The sequence below is a fragment of the Schistocerca gregaria genome, chromosome X (genome assembly GCF_023897955.1).
Source record: "Schistocerca gregaria isolate iqSchGreg1 chromosome X, iqSchGreg1.2, whole genome shotgun sequence".
Lineage (NCBI taxonomy): Eukaryota > Metazoa > Arthropoda > Insecta > Orthoptera > Acrididae > Schistocerca > Schistocerca gregaria.
In genome coordinates this window covers 685,846,880-685,865,996 of record NC_064931.1, presented here as the reverse complement: position 1 = coordinate 685,865,996, position 19,117 = coordinate 685,846,880, and the positions used below count along the sequence as shown (strand labels likewise).

Genomic DNA, 19,117 nt, shown 5'->3' with positions numbered 1-19,117 from the left:
ACTCCATACATTTGTATGTTACGAATACCGCAATAGACTGCTTATAATAAGGACGCGATAAATTAGCGGACAGCTCCCAAGCATTGCCCGTCAAGCCAGCACCATCTGAAAAAATTTGAATCAACTGATGTTTCAGACTGCTGACACCCTCAATGACCTCAAAGTTGAGATATCTTAATTGGCCGACGAAGTAGTGTTGTGCTGTGTGTGTGAGCGGATGATTAATTGATTAATAACAATAATTATATTTAAATTGGTTACGGAATATAACACACGACCACAAACCTTAACTGAATGTTTTCGTTTTTCATCTACTCATTACGTCGTATAACAACAGCTTTAATTTAATTTCATATTCTTTGGTGCGAACATGTACCACATTGAAGATGACCGTCTGTATAATATGAATTCACGAATCCGCAGCAGCTGATCGGTACGAGGCAAACACTCCCCTGAGTTGTCAGCGTAAGCAACTGTCAGACAGTTTGCTGACGGAGCTTCAGACTACGAGAGAGTGTCGCCGCTGGGTGACAGAGTTTAAGGCGACTGACAGAATTTCTATTTGATGTGATGAATACTCTAATTGTGGAAGAAAGTAAGTTAATACGGACGAAAATGGAAAAAAAGTCATGTAATAGCCGAATACAGTATTAGTGGTGCGCTGCTTGGCACAATTGCGTCGATTAAATATGAAAGCATAACTCTGCAAAGTGACATGAAATGGAACAAGCACGACATATCGAGTTTAGGGAAGGCGAATGGTCTTCTTTGGTTTATTGGGAGAATACTAGTAAAATGTAGCTCATCTATACAAGAGATCACGTCATCAATGTACATCTCACGTTAGGACGCGATGATGAAAGAAACTGGGCATCTACGGGAGCACAGAGAGAGCAGTTTTTCCTCGCTCCATTTGCCAGTGGAACAGGAATTGACTAGCAGTGGTACAATGTAACCTCCACCGTGCACCATATGGTGGCTTGCAGAGCATTATGTAGATCAAGACTTGTAAAAAATGCTGGCTCACGAGTGGTTAGCTGAGTGCACTGGCCTGAATGGACTATAGGATCTAGACGAAGCGGTGTAATCCATTAGCGGAAGTACTTTAACTCATTAGCGAGAATTTGATGGAACCCTTGTGCGTAAGTGTAGTATACTGAGGCTGAGAGTAGTGCCTGCGAAGGAGCTACAAGGAAAATAAAACCACTCAGCGAATTTAAATGTTGCTAGGGCGTCTAATAAATTTCATTTACTTTCGTTCGTAGTGGCAATACTACAGCCCACCACTTTCAGTGGAAATGGTCTAGATTTTGATGATCCCACACAGAATCTAATCAAGGTATGGATCTGGGATTTTCTGTGCAGACGAAGTGATGGTGCGATAGAATAACTGACGTGAAAGAAAGTTGTTAACACTCAAGGGTGTAAGGAGTACTGGGGAACGTGATGCTCCATGTGGGAAGTCATATCTTTACAAGCATGATTTGTCGATTTATGCGCTGTACCCCTTAGTGCTAACTTTTACCAGCTTGAGAGTCGTCGCTTTAATTTAACACCAGGAGATGTAGTGAAAGAAAGGAGAGAGGCGAGTAAATCTACAGCACAATCTTCATCGAGAGCTGAGAGTGAAACACTGCTTCCTGGAAATTATGACAGCGGTTAGAAAGTATAGCAAACAGGGCGTAAAAAAAGCTGTGGATACAAAATCTTATAGTGCTTGGAAGAGATGAAAAGGAACGCCTCTAGGTGACACGCGTGTTTCTTGAATAACTCAAAAACTGTGGCCTCCAGCAAAAACGCATCCCATCACAAAATTTATCTGCATTAAACTTTCTACAAAAAGTCCAGTTCATTTTTTCTATAGGACTTATAGTTTGCTCATAGCGAGCGAGGGAATATGAAAATCTCGCATTCGGTTTTTTGAAGGTATTGTGGGTTGGATAAAACCCATAGTTAGGGACAGCTGTATCACCCTGTTAAATGACGGTAGTAGACAAAGTTTTAAGTAACTAACTTCAGCTGTACCCTTAATGAAAAACATTCCTGGGCATTGTTAAACGCAGCAATTTCTATTCCCAATTATTACAGCCATTCGTATGACATCACGACTTTTGAAGTAGATTCTTTTACTGTGAAAATACCCCAACACTTAAGTCAAAAATTTCTACTGATTAACTTAGCATGTTTATAAAAAAAACTTTATTTACTTTTCAAATGCCATTGATTTTTCCCTTGTGATTTTTTTTACAAGACACCACTCAGCTTTAAGGGCGACAGAACAAGAGAACTTCTGATGTGTTGATCATTGCCTGATGCTTCAGGCTACTCGATTGTGTACTTCATGCAGTTCAACATTATACACTTCCTCTGGCATTAAATAGCGATGAATAAACATTACACTCAAGCTGCATGCCAATGCAAGCAGATACGTCGCACGGAAAACTGGCGACGCACACTGAATTTTAATGAGAACCCTCCTCGTCTAGCATATCCTCTCCTTTCATGCTGACGTTTCCTTGGACATAAGTAACAGAGACGGCAAATCTGACTAAGAGAGCATCGCCGATTTCGTCTATGTCGCAAGCTCAGGAGTGTGACTGAAAGTAGAAGCTCACTGAGCCCCTTAACAAACAAAACAGGAGCGTTCTGGCAAATTTTTTATCAGCTTTTTCGTTACCGTTAACACTATACGTAAAATTAATTTATGAGCAACAGTGCACATTACAGTTTTACAAAATTTATTCGTAATTCTTAATAAATTTCTGTAAATAGATTGCAGATCGAATAAACTTAACTAAAAGTGTGTAAGAGGAGATTAAAATGATAATGTATACCTCACAGTACAGGACAACCTGTAGAAAATTACTTCTGTTGCGGGAAGTATGCAAGAGTTGATTAACGCATACAGGAAGGCAGATTACGGTTTAACGACCTAATGAGGAAGAGGTCATTTCAGAAAGCACAAGCTCGGTTTGGAGAATGATGGTGAAGACAGTGGACTGTTTCCTTTCTCAAGGGCCCCCCTATCAGCATTTGTTTTAAGTGATTTAAGAAAAATACAGAAAAACCTAATCCCAGATGATCGGATAAGGATTTGATCACCGGTCCAAACAATCGTTTATGTGCTTTTTTTACACAAGTAAAAAGAAGCTAAAGCATTGGCATCGAAATTTTATTTTATAAACCATCTGCATACGAAAAAAAACTTCTGCTTCCTTAGAAACGGGAACTAGTGACTCGAAATATGATTAAACCTTAATGAAGTTCGTAACGTTGAAGCAGAACGTAATTTGGAAACGGATCCCGTAATCTGCCCCTAATAATTTACCACTCATAAATTGGCAGATTTTATAGTGAGACTCAGTTAGAAAAGATACGATATCACTAAACCGATGATCAGATGGTTCAAATGGCTCTGAGCACTATGGGACTTAACATCTCTGGTCATCAGTCCCCTAGAACTACTTAAACCTAACTAACCTAAGGACATCACACAACAACCAGCCATCACAAGGCAGAGAAAATCCCTGACCCCGCCGGGAATCGAACCCGGGAACCCGGGCGGTGAGAACGCTACCGCACGACCACGAGACGCGGGCCCGATGATCAGAGTCTTGTCAACAGTTACATATTAATTTAGAAAGTAACGTGGGTGAAATCGAACCATGTAACATTGCATCAGATTGACCACGACAAGATTAAATCTCTGTATGTGCAAATTAATGTGCAGGCGACTAGGTTCACGAGAAGCATTTTGCACCATGAGAGTAAAGGCGTGATAGTCTAAAACCCACTCAGTGTCAGTCATTCGTCATAATTAAGATCATGCCAGAAGACTCACTTGGAGAACCATTGCCACACCTAAGACAGGGTAGGCAGCTGACTGCACCGATAATAGAACAGTATCACTGTTACCACATACCTCCAATATATTTTTGATATTATTAAAACAGGATAAAAGGGAAAGTAGACATATCTTGGAGAAGATCCGTTTCAATTTAGCTACTCTTTAGAACTATGAAGAACACAGGAGTTGTCTGGCAGAATAGAAGAACGATTAATTAACTGTAACAGAACCAAAGCACAAAAATTAACTTCAATAAGATAAAGAAAGAAACCAGCATTAGAAAAACAGTTGGACAAAAATGTACCCTATCTCCAGATTTGCTTAATGTGATCATTGAGATTATGAAGGAGAAGGTAAAGGGAATAAAAGAGAAAGGTGGAAGGATACAATGTATAATATTTGCTGATGACATCGTGATAGCTGCAGACTCCGAAAAAGAAATGAATAGAATACAAGTCCTATCAGACTCTCTTAAACTATGGAAATTAGAAGTGAACAAACGGAAAATAAAAGTAATGGTGGTGTGGAAAAATATGGGAGACATTAAAACCAATATAAAAATTGATGACGTCACAATTGCCGGCTGCACTCTACAGATTCCCTGTGCATGCGGAACAACTGTATTTATTCGATGTAGTAGATGCCGTTTTAATTTATATTTCCCGTATCTGTATGAAAGAGATAATTCTGCAACTTGTGATGTCGAAAGCTCATCCAACGATTAATACTGCATTACAGTTATATTCTGGCATGTTCTTACTCACTGTATTACTGAATAAAGATATTTACACCTGTACTTCACGATTTTTGACTTGGACGCTTCGACCTGCAGACACAAGTGTGAAGGACAAGGGACAAGCTGGGAAGTTTAAGTACAAAACGGATCTGGGCACCTTGCCCGATTGCAGATATAAGCGATTTCGTAAATCACGGCATGTATACATTTTCAAGAAAACAAAGAGTTTGGTCGTTTACTCGTTGATAGTTATAATATTTGATGTAATAATTAAAATTAATAAACAGCCACATACAATCTGAGATACAATAAAAGTTCATGCAAATAAACGTATTTTTATATTACATTTCAAATGTCATATACACAAATTAATGACCAGTGTTGAAAAAATATTCATTTAAAAAACATAATAATGAGCGGTACTCTATCCAGCAATCCACCGATTAAGGAGCTTGAACGCTAACCACGCAACTACCGCCGTTTCTGCGTAAGTCTCAACGCACCAGTACATATTTCACGCGGAAATCGTCTCTTGCGTTTTCCTCGAAATTGCCTAAGTAGTACGCCATACTACGTGTATGCTGTGTTGTCCTACTGGACTACGCAAAAGTGTACAACGTTTAGAGTAAATCCGTGATCTGAACGTCGCGGCCTCCCCTTGTTAGCATGGACCACTTTGGCGTGGTTGGCTGTTACATCAGGGCGTAAGTATGTCGTATCATCATTTTCTCTTTCGGTAGTCACAGCAAAGATCTACCTTAGGATCCAGCCGCTTCTTTATTCAAGCAGCTACTCAAGGGACTCCACGCGGTAAGACACCTGCCGACACTAACAAAAACACTGCACGTTACGGACGACCTTAACGGCGTGAGACAATTTCTGGCCGTGTGCTCAATTAGCAGTCTATGACTCACAGTAGAAACTGCTGGTAAGCAATAAGCCTGTTTTACGTACCTTTCTTACGGAGACCCTCAGTATGCAGGGGTCGAGCACGCCGGTGGACGCATTGGCGCTCATCTTGCACACGAACTCGAAGCTCGCGCCCCATCGCACCGTGTGCTCGTGCACTTCTTCCCTGCAATAAACAAACACAATACACTGTCATGTCTGGGACAGGCCTTATCGTGGCAAACGCTTACTGTTTGTCACATTCAAAAAAGCAGATAAAAATTAACTTGACGCCTTCCTGAGAGACAATTTCCACTCATTCCAAATTCATAATATAAGTGTAGACCAGACGTGGCTTAAATTCAAAGAAATAGTATCGGCAGCAATTGAGAGATTTATACCAAATAAATTAACAAACGACGGAGCTTATCCTCCTTGGTACCCAAACTGGTTAGGACACTATTGCAGAAAAAACGAAACAAACTTGCCAAATTTAAACAGACGTAAAATCCCCAAGATTGGCGATCTTTTACAGAAGCTCGAAATTTAGAGCGGACTTCAATGTGAGATGCTTATAACAGTTTCCACAACGAAACTTTGTCTCGAAACCTGGCAGAAAATCCAAAGGTCGTATGTGAAGTATGTTAGCGGCAAGAAACCATCAATGCCATTTCTGCGCGCTAACAATGGAGATACTATCGAAGACAGTACTGCCAAAGCGGAGTTACTAAACACAGCCTTCCGAAATGCCTTCACAAAAGAAGACGAAGTAAATTTTCCAGAATTCGTATCGAGAACAGCTGCCAACATGAGTAACGTAGAAGTAAATATCCACGGAGTAGTTCAAATGGTTCAAGTGGCTCTGAGCACTAAGCGACTTAACATCTGAGATCATCAGTCGCCTAGAACTTAGAACTAATTAAACCTAACTAACCTAAGGACATCACACACATCGATGCCCGGCGCAGGATTCGAACCTGGGACCGTAGCGGTCGCTCGGCTCCAGAGTGCATCGCCTAGAACCGCACGGCCACTCCGGCCGGCCCTCTGAGTAGTTAAGCAACTTAAATCACTTAATAAAATCAAGTCTTCTGGTCCAGACTTTATAACAATTAGGTTACTTTCGGAGTGTGCTGATGCATTAGTTCCATACTTAACAATCATATACAACCGTTCCCTCGACGAAAGATCCGTACACGAAGACTGGAAAGTTGCATAGGTTACACCAATATTAAAGAAAGGTAGTACGAGTAATCCACTAAATTACAGGCCCATATCGTTAACGTCGATATGGAGCAGGATTTTAGAACATGGGTTTAGAAAACATTGTTCCTGTGAAACACAACTAGCTCTTCATTCACAAGAAGTGTTGAGTGCTACTGACAAGAGATATCCGATCAATTCCGTATTTTTAGATTTCCGGAAGGCTTTTGACACTACCGCACAAGCAGCTTGTAGTGACTGGATGTGTGATTTCCTGTCAGAGAGGTCACAGTTCGTAGTAACTGACGGAAAGTCATCGAGTAAAACAGAAGCGATTTCTGGTGTTCCCCAAGGTAGTGTTACAGGCTCTTTGCTGTTCCTTATCTACATAAACGATTTGGGAGACAATGTGAGCAGCCGTCTTCGGTTGTTTGCAGATGACTCTGTCGTTCATCGATCAATAAAGTCTTCAGAAGAGCAAAACAAATTTCAAAACTATTTAGAAAAGATATCTGAATAGTGCGAAAAGTGGCAGTTAACCCTCAATAACAAAAAGTTAGGGGTCATTCACATGAGTGCTAAAAGGAACTCAAACTTCCGTTACACGATAAATCAGTCTAATCTAAAAGCCGTAAATTCAGCTAAACACCTAGAAAAGGCTCTACTTAACATCTGAGGTCATCAGTCCCCTAGAACTTAGAACTACTTAAACCTAACTAACCTAAGGACAGGACACACATCCATGTCCGAGAGAGGATTCGAACCTACGACCGTAGCGGTCGCGCGGTTCCAGCCTGAAGCGCCTAGAATAGCTCGGCCACAACGGCCGGTCTAACCAAAGAGTGTGTTTTATTGGTAGGACACTAGAAAATGCAACAGACTTACTAAGGAGACTGCCTCCACTACGTTTGTCCGTCCTCTTTTAGAATAGTGCTGCGCGGTGTGGTATCCTTACCAGATAGGACTGAGGAGTACATCGAAAAAAGTTCAAAGAAAGGCAGTACGTTTTGTATTATCGCGAAATATGGGAGAGAGTGTCACAGAAATGATACAGGATTTGGGCTGGACATCATTAAAACAAAACCGCTGTTCATTGCGTCGGAATCTTCTCACGAAAACCAAAGGTTGGAGACCTAATTTACGTCAAAGAGAGATTGCATTGGACTCAGGTCCAGACTCTGGGCTGGCCAGTCCATTTCAGAAATGTTATAGCCACATACCATTGCCTCAGACGTGCTGCTTTATGACAGGGTACATCGTCATGCTGATACAATCATCGTGTCCAAAATGTTCCTCTACTGTACACAAAGTTGTAAAATGTGTTCATATCCTTCCTCATTTAGCCTTCTCTTATACACGATAAGGGAATGACGCCATAATCACGATGAACACCCCCCATACTGTAGTACTACCTCATCCGCATTTCACTGTTGGCACTACCAATGATTGCAGGTAAGGTGTAAAAGGCGCTTGTCAAACCTACACGCTTCCATCGGATTGCCACAGCATATAGTGTGGTTCATCGCCCCAAATGACTCGTTTCTAGTCATCGACTGTCCAGTGGCTTCGCTCATTGCACCATTTCGACGTCACTTAGCACTGATTAGAGAAACGTGTGGTGTATGAGGAGAGGCTCGACCGTTATACCCCATTGTTTTCAACCCCCTATGCATACTCGATGTTTTACCTGGGCTGCTGGTAGCACTTTGGAACTATCTACTTATTCCTTCCGCTGATTTCATGCAATTTTTTTTTAGAACCACTCTCCGGAATGTTCGACGGTTCCTGTACGTCGGCACATTAAGTCTGCTTGATCTTGATTTAGCTACGGCTGCTCTTTCGCATTTCCACTTTAGAATCACATCACCAACAGTCCACTTTTGCATCTTTAGGAGGGTTCGAATGTCGGTGATGTATTTGTTACTCAGTTTGACATCAAATGACTAGTGCACGTTCAAAGTCCCTGAGCTCTACTGACCAACCCATTCGACTGTTACTATTTCTCTACTGACATCACACTCCTTCCGCCTTCTTTTATACTGGAGGGTTCGTCTCTCTTTACGTCTAGTGATCAATTCTGAAATGCATAGGGGTGTTCAGATAATTTTGCTAAGATAGTGTATAAGCCACAAAGTAAACAGGCGCCGTAACATTTCCTCTCAATACCCGCATTTTACTCTTTCCTCTTGTTAGTGTGACTCAAAATCTGATTCGGTGTCTTAATGGGAGTCAGATTACAAACCTTAAAGTTCGGAGTCCAATCCCACAGTAGATCGTGGTATTTTTTCTGTCACTTATTGCACACGTGGTTTCTTAGTTTGCTCCATAATTGCTTCTCTTTAGTTAGTGGTATATTTAAACCTTAGTCCGACACCTTAAACGGGTAATACATTACCGTTGCCTTCTTACGAGGGAAATATTTGTTGTTGCCACTGAATATCAAGACATCTCATAAAAAAGTATACCATTTGTTTCTTCGCTCAATGCGTCGTTCCAGGAAAGCGTGTACGTCTGAAAATTTCAGTTAACTCGTTCCTTAAAAGATTTCCTGCACCAACTCTCAACTCAGCAAGTAAAGACTTGTCTTAGCAACGAGTTCACGACGAACAGCGTTAATACTATCTCTCGCAGCTACGAGTAATTAAGTGTTGCTTAACCTTGAACTAACGTGGTTCGGTCTATTTGACCGCGCTTTCGTCAACAATTGCGATTTAGCCAGTTCCCTATCCATTACTGCAGCCGTCGGCTCGTGAGCTTCGAGTTAGTTGTGAGTGGACCGGCAACGCATGTGGTGTTATTCCAGAGCTTCTATAATATGAGTGATGTCCTATTGAAAATAGCTCGCAATCATTTTGACCGCACTACGTGTTTGTGCAATTTTTTCTGCACAGCTTTTCACAGCTTTTGAAATATGGCGGAACCTAGTAATTCTACAGGTAACGGATCTGACGCAAGTAGCAGGCAACGTGTGAACACTTCGGACCGAAACTTTGAGGAAACTGTGAGCAGATGGTTGGAGGAATCAGACGATAGTGACTGTGACGATAATCCTGAAGAAACTGAACCTATTGTGAGCGAACGTGACACTGTCAGAACAAAGTGCAACAGAAAATTTCTTTGATGAAAGTAGTGATCCATGTGATGAGCAACGGAGAAGCAATTACTTCTATGGAAAGAATCAGTATAAATGGGCCAAAGCACCTCCGATCCGAACTGTTAGAACTCCTCGCCACATCATCATCATGAAATTGACTACAGGCGATCCAAAAGATCCAGTTTCATTATGGCATCTCTATTTTGATGACAAAGTTCTCGATCACATCCTACTATGGACAATGTTAAAATAGATTGCGCGAGGCAGGAGTACTCTGACAAAAGCAAAGCTGAACTTTAAAACCTGGATTTAGATGAACTTTTGGCTTTATTTAGGACTTCTGATATATTTTTCTGTCTTTAAATCCAACCACGAAAATGTAAATTATATATTTGCAACTGATGGTTCAGGTCGGGAAATTTTAAAATGTATCACGTCTAGGAACCGTTTCCTAATGTTGTTGTACTGCTTACGGTTTGATGACTTTCAAACAAGAAAATAGTGTCTCGAAGTTGATAAAATGGCAGCAGCCTCTTTTCTCTTTAGAAAAATTGCGGAAAATTATCAAAAATATTTCAATTTAGGCACATGTGCTACGGTAGATGAGCAACTAGTTTCCTTCCGTGTTAATGTTCATTTGTGGTCTACATGCCAAAGAAGCCTGGTAAATACGGTTTAAAAATAATGTCCTTGTGTGATGCAAGGACCAGTTACTTTTATAATGGGTATATGTACACTGGAAAAGGCTCTGATGGCGATACTTTGCCGGACAATGATAAACTGATGATGCCACCGCAATCCCTGTTGCGATTGCGTAAACCAATCTATGGCAGTAATCGCAATATTACTGCTGCCAACTGGTTCAGCTCAATATAGGCTGTAGAAGGGTTAAGGAAAAAGAGTACTGATTTTTGTTGGAACTCTAAAAACGGTTAAGAGATAGGTTCCGCAAGCCTTCCAACCAAATAAGCATACACCAGTTCGTTCGTCTTTGTACGGTTTTACACAAGGCACCACTCTGTTGTCGCAGGTGCCAAACACAAACAAAGCGGTTCTTCTCGTGTCTTCCATGCATCATAGCCCCGATGATGATTTCACTTCTGAGAAACCAGAAATAATATCATACTACAACGCCACTAAAAGAGGTGTCGATGAACTGGACAAAAAGTGCTCCGTATACTCATGCAGTCGAAGAACTCTACGTTGGACGATGTGTGTATTGGAGATCAGCACAGTAAATGCGTATGTTCTTCGGAAGAGTGGATCGGATGAAGCTCCTGTCAACAGAGGTATCTTCCTGAAAGAGATGGTCCGTAGTCTTGCGCTGAAACATATGCAAAAGCCAGCTCACAACCTACGACTTTCGCAGGAGTCACGACTAATGACCCGCCGGATTTTAGGCCCCATGTTCCAACAGAAGAAGCAGTGGAAGCAGAATTAGGTCCTAGGAATAGAAAAACGTGCAGAATCTGCCCAGCCAGCAAGAAAAGGAAGACTTCGCATGTTGGCTACATCCGCAAGAGACCTATGCGCAAGCAGTGCTGTTCCCAGGTCTGCAAGCACTGTTGTGAAAAATTGTGATTTGGAGGGCTCTGATTTTTCATGAGGTAGTTTTTCACGTTGAAAACATTGCATTTTTTGACCCATTAGTTCTTCATGAAGAAATACAAAATCTATCGAAGCATTAATTTCGTTTTTAGCTTATGAGAAACGTATAAATGTATTAGTTTGCGAGATGTGCAGTAAACATATCTGAATACCAGTTTATCAATAATTATTTAATGTGAATGTTTTGTATTTTCATGTTTATTTATATTTTACTAAAGGCTGTACCACACGCAAAACAGAATTTCAGAGGGATTCAAATTGTTAACATTACACCCACCTATAATTAAGAGGTCAGATTGACCGCACCGCGGTGTTAGTGTCTCATGTTTGCTAGTATGTTAGTTAAAGGTTAAGGAGGCGACGTTTAGAGTAACGAGGTGTTACAGTAACTTACGTTATGCGCAACAGTTTGCACATGGAAGTACGTACCCGGCCAAACAAGAAGGGACTACATTCGCTAGTATGGGTTCGGGGTATTTGGTTCGTCGAATCTGTCCTCGAACGGTAATAGCTAAGACAGATGAGTGATCATTATTTTGCATCCTGAACGCTGGAGAGTTGATTACGTCATAAAATAATTAATATTGGCAATATAATACTGTAAGCTTTTCTAAATTCAAATCACTTCATTTTATTACACTTAAATAAAATATACATCCATGACTTCTTTCCACACCCCAGAGATCCTTCTGTGTAGACCACATGGGGTAATGGTTAAGTAATCTAGTGTAACGAAAGAGTGCTACACATCTACAGATGCGGCGAGCGAGTCTCCTCGCGAACAAACCCTGTTCGATACACATTTATAACCTGTCAGTTTCATTTTCACAGTGATGTGTATACTGTAACGAAAGATTCATTCTAGAGAGAATTCATGGGCTCTGACTAAATCATTCACGGATGTATCTTTTCTACTTACGGTATTAGTCCATCAAGATAGGCAGGAAAGCAACTGAGGCGTTGGAGCAATGTACTGGCACTCTGAAGCTTTCAGTCTGATCACAATGCGAACTCAGAGAAAGAGGGCATATTAGTATTTAGCGTGTAGTTGGCAGAATCATTAGGCTCTGGTCCCGATTCCTGGTTACACACACTTAATTTGCCAGAAAGTTATATTATTTGAGAATTGCTAAATTCAGAAGTTAAAGGATTGTTAACGTACAACCCTCTTTCTCATTGTCATCTTGTCAAAGTAACCCAAGTAGTACAGGAAAATCAAAAAAGGAACTCGATTCTCTGAAAAATGTACAACAAAACGATCTAATTTATCGGGTTTACCTTCGAATCGAATTTTGTCTCTTTTTGGTCTCACTGTACGTATTTGTTGACAAAGTCATTGCTCTACCCGTCACTGCATCTGATTGGTAGCGGAAACCCAAGTTTTGTCTTGTTTGCGGTGCTCTATATAAGTCAAGACTGAGAAACGTGTGAAAGGAAAAGACAAAAAGTTTCCATCTTATAACATCATGAGGCTGGTAACAAAATGAAACATCAGCAGAGTTTTAAACACAGTTATCAATAACGTGCAATATGATGATGACATACCTTAGAAGATAGGTTGAAGAAAGACACACATTTGTGGCGTTTGTAGATCTATTGAAGACTTGTGACATTGTTGATTGTATACACTCCTTTAAACTTTGCAGTTATCACAGATAAAATACGTGCACTGAAAGGTTATCTATAAATTGTACAGAAACCAGACTACAGTTAACACGAGTCAAAGGGCATGAAAATGGAAGCAGTAGTTGAGAGAGGAATGAGAAGAGTTATAGTTTATCCTCCCTCATGCTATCCAACTTGCTCGTAGGGCGTGCTGTGAAGGAAACTACTGAGAAATTGAAGTTCAGGGAGGAGCAATAAAAACACTAAGGTTTGGTCGTGACATTGCAATTCTGACATAGATGGCAAATGACTTGGAAAGCCAGTTGAACGGAAAGAGGCAAGTGTCTTGAGAAGAAGTTGTACGACGAACATCAAATGAAGTCAGGCGACGCTGGAGGAACTGCACTAGGAAATGAGACGCCAAATGCAAACGATACAATATTTCAGTGCCTGCGTTCTTCAGAAGTAGAAGCAATGTTCCTTCGGACAGGCAAACGTGTGGCGACTACAGCAGTTATGAAATACAGAAATGTATTCGCAGTTGCGAATATGGACAACCATCAGCTGTGAAATGGAGCGACGATAGTGATAATTTGTGCCGCTTATCACAAGCGGTCGTCTTACAAGAAAGCCATCCTGGCAAGACTACATTCATTATGTATATTGCCGTACAGGGGAGGTATTTTAATTGAAAGTCGGTTGCCCGGTGCCGGCGGATAAATACGACATTGTAATGCCTGTGTTGTTCAGAAGTACGATGCAGTGCATACATAGGATAATTTTGGTCTGGCCACGAGTCATTCTCGGATAGCTTAATGGTAAGGCGACCGCTCACGGTAAGCGGGAAATCCGGGTTCGAGTCCCGGTTCGCCACAAATTTGCATTGTCGTCATTCCATTACGCAGGTAATGGTTTTCCATATCCGGAACTGCGATTGTATTTCATGTAAATGTAAGAGAGTTTTGCTACTTGGGCAGGAAAATAACTGACGACGGCATGGGTAATGACTATATAAAGCACAGACTTATCATTGCACAATATTTTGGAAAAAGAGAATTATGTTAAACATCGACTAGAAGTCTTGTCTCAAGACATTTCCTGGCTTGTAGCTTTATATGGAAAAGAAACGTGGACAATAAACAATGCACACAATAGAATATAAGCTCTTGAAATGTCGTGTCAAAATCAAACGCTGAAAATATGATGGGTTGATCGGATAATTAATGACTAGGTACTTCAATGACTTTGGCAGTAGCTACATGGAAGTTTCGCAATATCTAACTGGCAAATCTTACTATGAACCGGACGTACGTGGTAGATCATTGCGCAATGCAACTGCTATAGATAATAGTGTAAACGAACGTACGATTGGAATCACCGTGAGACAGACCTTCGTTGCCGCACAGAGATGGAAATCTGACGATGCAAGGTCAAGGCCGCAAGCCAGCCGAAGTACAAAGCCTGTGCTAACTGAATAACCGACAGCAGCTCTCGTATGGGTTGCAATTTAAGCAACATTCCAACTATCTAATTCAAAAAGCTCTGCAAAAAAAAGGATAAAATAAATCGCAACTAATTAACGATCCGGGTATATTTGAATTTAAAACCGCAGATATGAAAATCTTCATGTTGTATTATTAATTACCTACAAGCAAGTTAACAGGAGCGAGGAGGAGGAAGAGGATGAGGAGGAAGAGGAGGCAATTATGTTGATTAGTAGGAACAGAAACTTTTAGCAACAATATTTCCATAGCAGCTGACGCTGGTACAAACTGATTTTTGCAAACAAGCAAGCTGTGGGGGCACCAACTTCAGTAAGTACTAAGTGTCAGTAGAAGTTTGTCACAGGATACAGATATAGTTCTTCGTAGACTTTTGGTCAGCCTAATACAGGAAGTATGAGATCAAGTTCCGACTGTAATTAGTCCCTTCACGGTGATTCACATTTTTGTAGTAGCTCAATTTCTGCAGTTAGGTATGAGTACATAAACATGCCATGGGGGCGACTTATTTAGCAACACCATTGGTATTCTCGCAGCTTCATTATCTTTTGCTCGTCTGTTGAACTACACATCTTGTTTATAAATCACATTTCCAAGCTATCGTCAGACATCCTGGCATCGTTCAAAGTCATTCCTTCATACCTCCTTTTGAACACTTGCAAAAATTTACAAATGAATGGAGACGAGTAGCGAAATGTACTATTCCACAAATCGTGCAGTCAGGGGAACGACGGTGACGCAATTTAGAATCTTCATTCCTTCTACAGTCCATCACGGCACTGGAATAATAGGAATGCGCTGTTGATGAAATGGAAACTGCTGTTCCATTGCGCAGTTATCTCCAAATTCGCTCGGGCATTCACACCCGCTGTCGCTTACGAGCTGCAGTTAAATGATACGCCGTAACGGCACAATAAGCCATAAGAACAGATTATCTCATTACCACACTGCCTCTAGAGTACGACTTCTGCTGTTACGCGCACTATCGAATTAGCTTCAGTAATTTAAACACGTTACATTTGCAGTCTTATAGCACGAACAGTTAGGTTCAATATAAATATTTATCAAAACAGGCATTCAAATTACATCTAAAAAGAAGAGTACAATTCACTGTGTCAGTTGTTCCTCGTTGTTTCCGCGCTGACACGGGGAACGCATCACCCTTGATGTGGTCTCCTGGCCAGTAATGCCGTAGGATCATTTAATTTTTTGTAGATGACAAATCAGTTATTTTTCATCTGTCCTTTTGAACGCCTGCTTCCTGGAAACAGATTCAGTACGGTAAAACCAGCTGAGAAAGAGATAAGTGTTGAAGAGCTTGCTTTGATCATGAAGCATTGTACAAAAAATTAAAATTACATGTCCCGTCGACGACGTCATTAGAGACAGGGCACATGACTAATTTTTTTACATGAAAAGGAATAGCTGACAAACGTCAGTAAACCTAATGCTCTGTGTATAAACAGGCAGAAAGTTCTTTTATCGTTTGATTACAATGCTAACAGTAACAACAGTGGAATACTTGGCGCTATGGGTCAAGAGATATGAAGTGGAATTAGTTCCCAGAAAGGCAAGTGCCAGTCGGATTCACTGGAAGAATCCTCAGGCATTTTAATCATCCACGAAATGGGCCACATACAAAAACCCACACACATCGATTCTTGATTATTGCACGCCAATCTGAGACCATTACCAGAGAGTAATATTACAAGAGATGGATCTGTTGTTAATTCCGAGACAAATTTCTTTGACAGTCCGCAGCTTATTACCATTAAACTCCAGCCACTCAGTCTCCCATTGGTACATATAATGTACAGGGTGATTTCGCTGCCCCTACCGCCGTCGTTTTATGCAACCCACGATGTTATAGCTGGCATTCATACACCACACGAGAGAGAATGTTATTCTCTAGCTGGCTACGCGCGAACTGTTAGTCCTACAGAGAAAAAGAACAGGATATTTTTGTAGGAAATTTAATGTAGTTAAATTTTGTACTGTGATATGTTTCCGCTAAAGGCTGTAGTTTTCGAGTTATTCAAGAAAAACGTACGAAAGTGACCTTCATACACACCCCCACTCCCACATTAGATCTACGTCGATACTCAGCATGCCACCGCAAGGTGCGTGGCGGAGGGTACCCTGTACCACTACTTGTCATTTCCTTTTCTGTTACAATCGCAAGTAGAGCGAGGGAAAAACGACTGCCTGTATGTCTCCATATGAGCCGTAATTTCTCGTGTATTATCTTCGTGATCCAATTTATGCTGGTGGCGGTAGAATCACTTGGCAGTCAGCTTCAAATCCCAATTCTCTAAATTTTCTTAATAGTGTTTCTCGAAAAGAACGTCACCTTCCCTCCAGGGATTCCTATTTGAGTTCCCGAAGCATCTCCATAACACTTGGGTTGTTCGAACCTACTGGTAACAAATCTAGCAGTCCGCCTCTGAATTGTTTCGATGTCTTCCTTTAATCCGGCTTGGTCAGTGAAGTACTGACTCAGCCACCAGGACAAGGATTCATACAGACAGGGCACACACGCCCTTGTTTCGCGCTGGAGGAAGGCCATAGAACGGGATGGAGATTACGTAGAAAAATAGGGTTTGTAGATAAAACACCATTCTTTCGTGTAATTCTCACTATGTTCATTAAAGACTTGTTGAAGGAAAGAATAGTGATGTGCGATGCATTACTTTCTGGGCAACCCTCCTATTTCTACGTTGTGGTGGTAGTTATACGCTTCGCGCATAGGTCTTTTCACAGACGCACGAACCTATACTAACCTTCGCTTGTCATTTATGCGTTCCCTTTTGAACCGAGAGTGCAACAACCCCTGCTTTCTCATCATCCGCCGAATTTCGTTATTAAACCATGGTGGGTCTTTTCCATCCTTTAACCACTTACTAGGCACATAACTCTCCAGATCACGATTTACAGTCTGCTTAGACGTAGTTCCAGTAAGATGGATGTAGAAGAATTATGGCCAAAGTTTAAGTGAGAGGTTAAAAGCTGCGTATCTGCTCTGTCAAGCAAACACACACTCCTAGCTTTCTTGACTGATTTATTAACTTTCGTAATCATAGTTGCTATAATGACATCATGGTGGCTAATCCCTATTCCTGACATTGTCGATAAGGTCTAAGATATTTCCACTGTGTGTGGGCTGCCGAGCAACCTGCTCAAGACAATTTTCAGAAACGTGTTCAAAAGTCTGTGTCGCCTGGCCACCAAGAGCTGTTGCAGGACGATTGATTCAGGGATCCAGTTATATGGCTCCTTCCGTGTATAGCGATTTTACGATTATGACTAGTGGGGCCTGAAGATGGCATCAATGTAATGCCGAATCTGACAGCAGCACACAGAAGTTCATAAAATAAAATCAGCTTCTACATATCATACGGCTGTTGGTAAATTATTTCATCAAGAAAAAAATGTCAACCTGGTTTTTTACATAAGGCAACAGCCAATACTTTTGTCCACTGAGTGTGACTACTGGCCCGATTCGCAGATTTCGACTAGGTTAATATGAGGGATAGATGCCGCAACAAACCTGGGCTGTAGGGGCACTCATGGCTATATGACAACCTGATTAGTTACCAGACGAAACCGCACGCGGCCCCTCGATGTATCTCTGCTTATCGCTTACACAGGTTCCAATATCAAAGAACTTCAAGCCGGATGGGTCATTCAAATTTCAAACGCGGCTTAACAAACACCACACTATTGCCGGCCGCGGTGGTCTCGCGGTTCTAGGCGCTCAGTCCGGAACCGCGTGACCGCTGCGGTCGCAGGTTCGAATCCTGCCTCGGGCATGGATGTGTGTGATGTCCTTAGGTTAGTTAGGTTTAAGTAGTTCTAAGTTCTATGGGACTGATGACCACTGGTGTTAAGTCCCATAGTGCTCAGAGCCATTTGAACCACACTATCATCTCACTTATAACAACACGCGGAACGTACAAATTAAGCTGTAGGTGTGAGAAGACCTTCGACTGCATAAAAGGGAACAATGTTCTCCTGAAGGCCAAGATCATTCAAAAGTTTTTAGCGAACACTGGATCTTAACGTTCCTTAATTTGTATTCTTTTAGACAGTAATGAGAGGATAGAAAATGCAATCAAAACATTTTAACGAAGACTGAAGGACGTAAAACCACTATTACCATAAGCTATTTCAATATCTGAGCGCGATCATAAGAATCAAAAAACCCAACACTTGAAAAATACCCGTATTATTTTGCCTCCGTCTATCACTCTTCTCTAGGTCAGCGGTGGGCAAGAAAGAAAACGTGGAAGGGGGAGGGGGGGGGGGGGGAGACACATATTGAAGGCACAGTGCTCCAGGCAACAGGATGATGGCGAAAGCTCAGGCAATCCTGTCAGCATGTAACCGTCCTTTACTGGTCCGACAGGTTTTCACCCGTTCTGCTAGTTTTCTTAGTTAGGGAGAACGAAATGTATAAGAGTTCCTCACTTCCTTGTCTCCGTAGTAGAAAGCGGAGATAGCACTACAGACTATTTTGCAGCGCATCGAAAGTCAGGGCGCGTTTAACACCCGTTCTAAATGTGTGTTGAGGATGCATCATAATTACTAGCAAAAAACTGACATGGATGAAAGTATGTAGTAAAAGAAACAAAAAA

The 19,117-nt window shown here is 41.3% G+C and overlaps 1 protein-coding gene across 3 annotated transcripts in view; it reads right to left on the bottom strand.

Annotated features, from left to right (window-relative positions):
* LOC126299513 (protein FAM102A) overlaps nucleotides 1–19,117 on the bottom strand; it is a 409,085-nt gene that overhangs the window by 188,558 nt on the left and 201,410 nt on the right. For all 3 annotated transcript variants that reach the window (XM_049991476.1, XM_049991475.1, XM_049991474.1), the window contains exon 2: nucleotides 5,538–5,658. In XM_049991476.1, coding sequence (XP_049847433.1) covers nucleotides 5,538–5,658 — 121 coding nt within the window. The remainder of the gene's footprint in view (nucleotides 1–5,537; nucleotides 5,659–19,117) is intronic.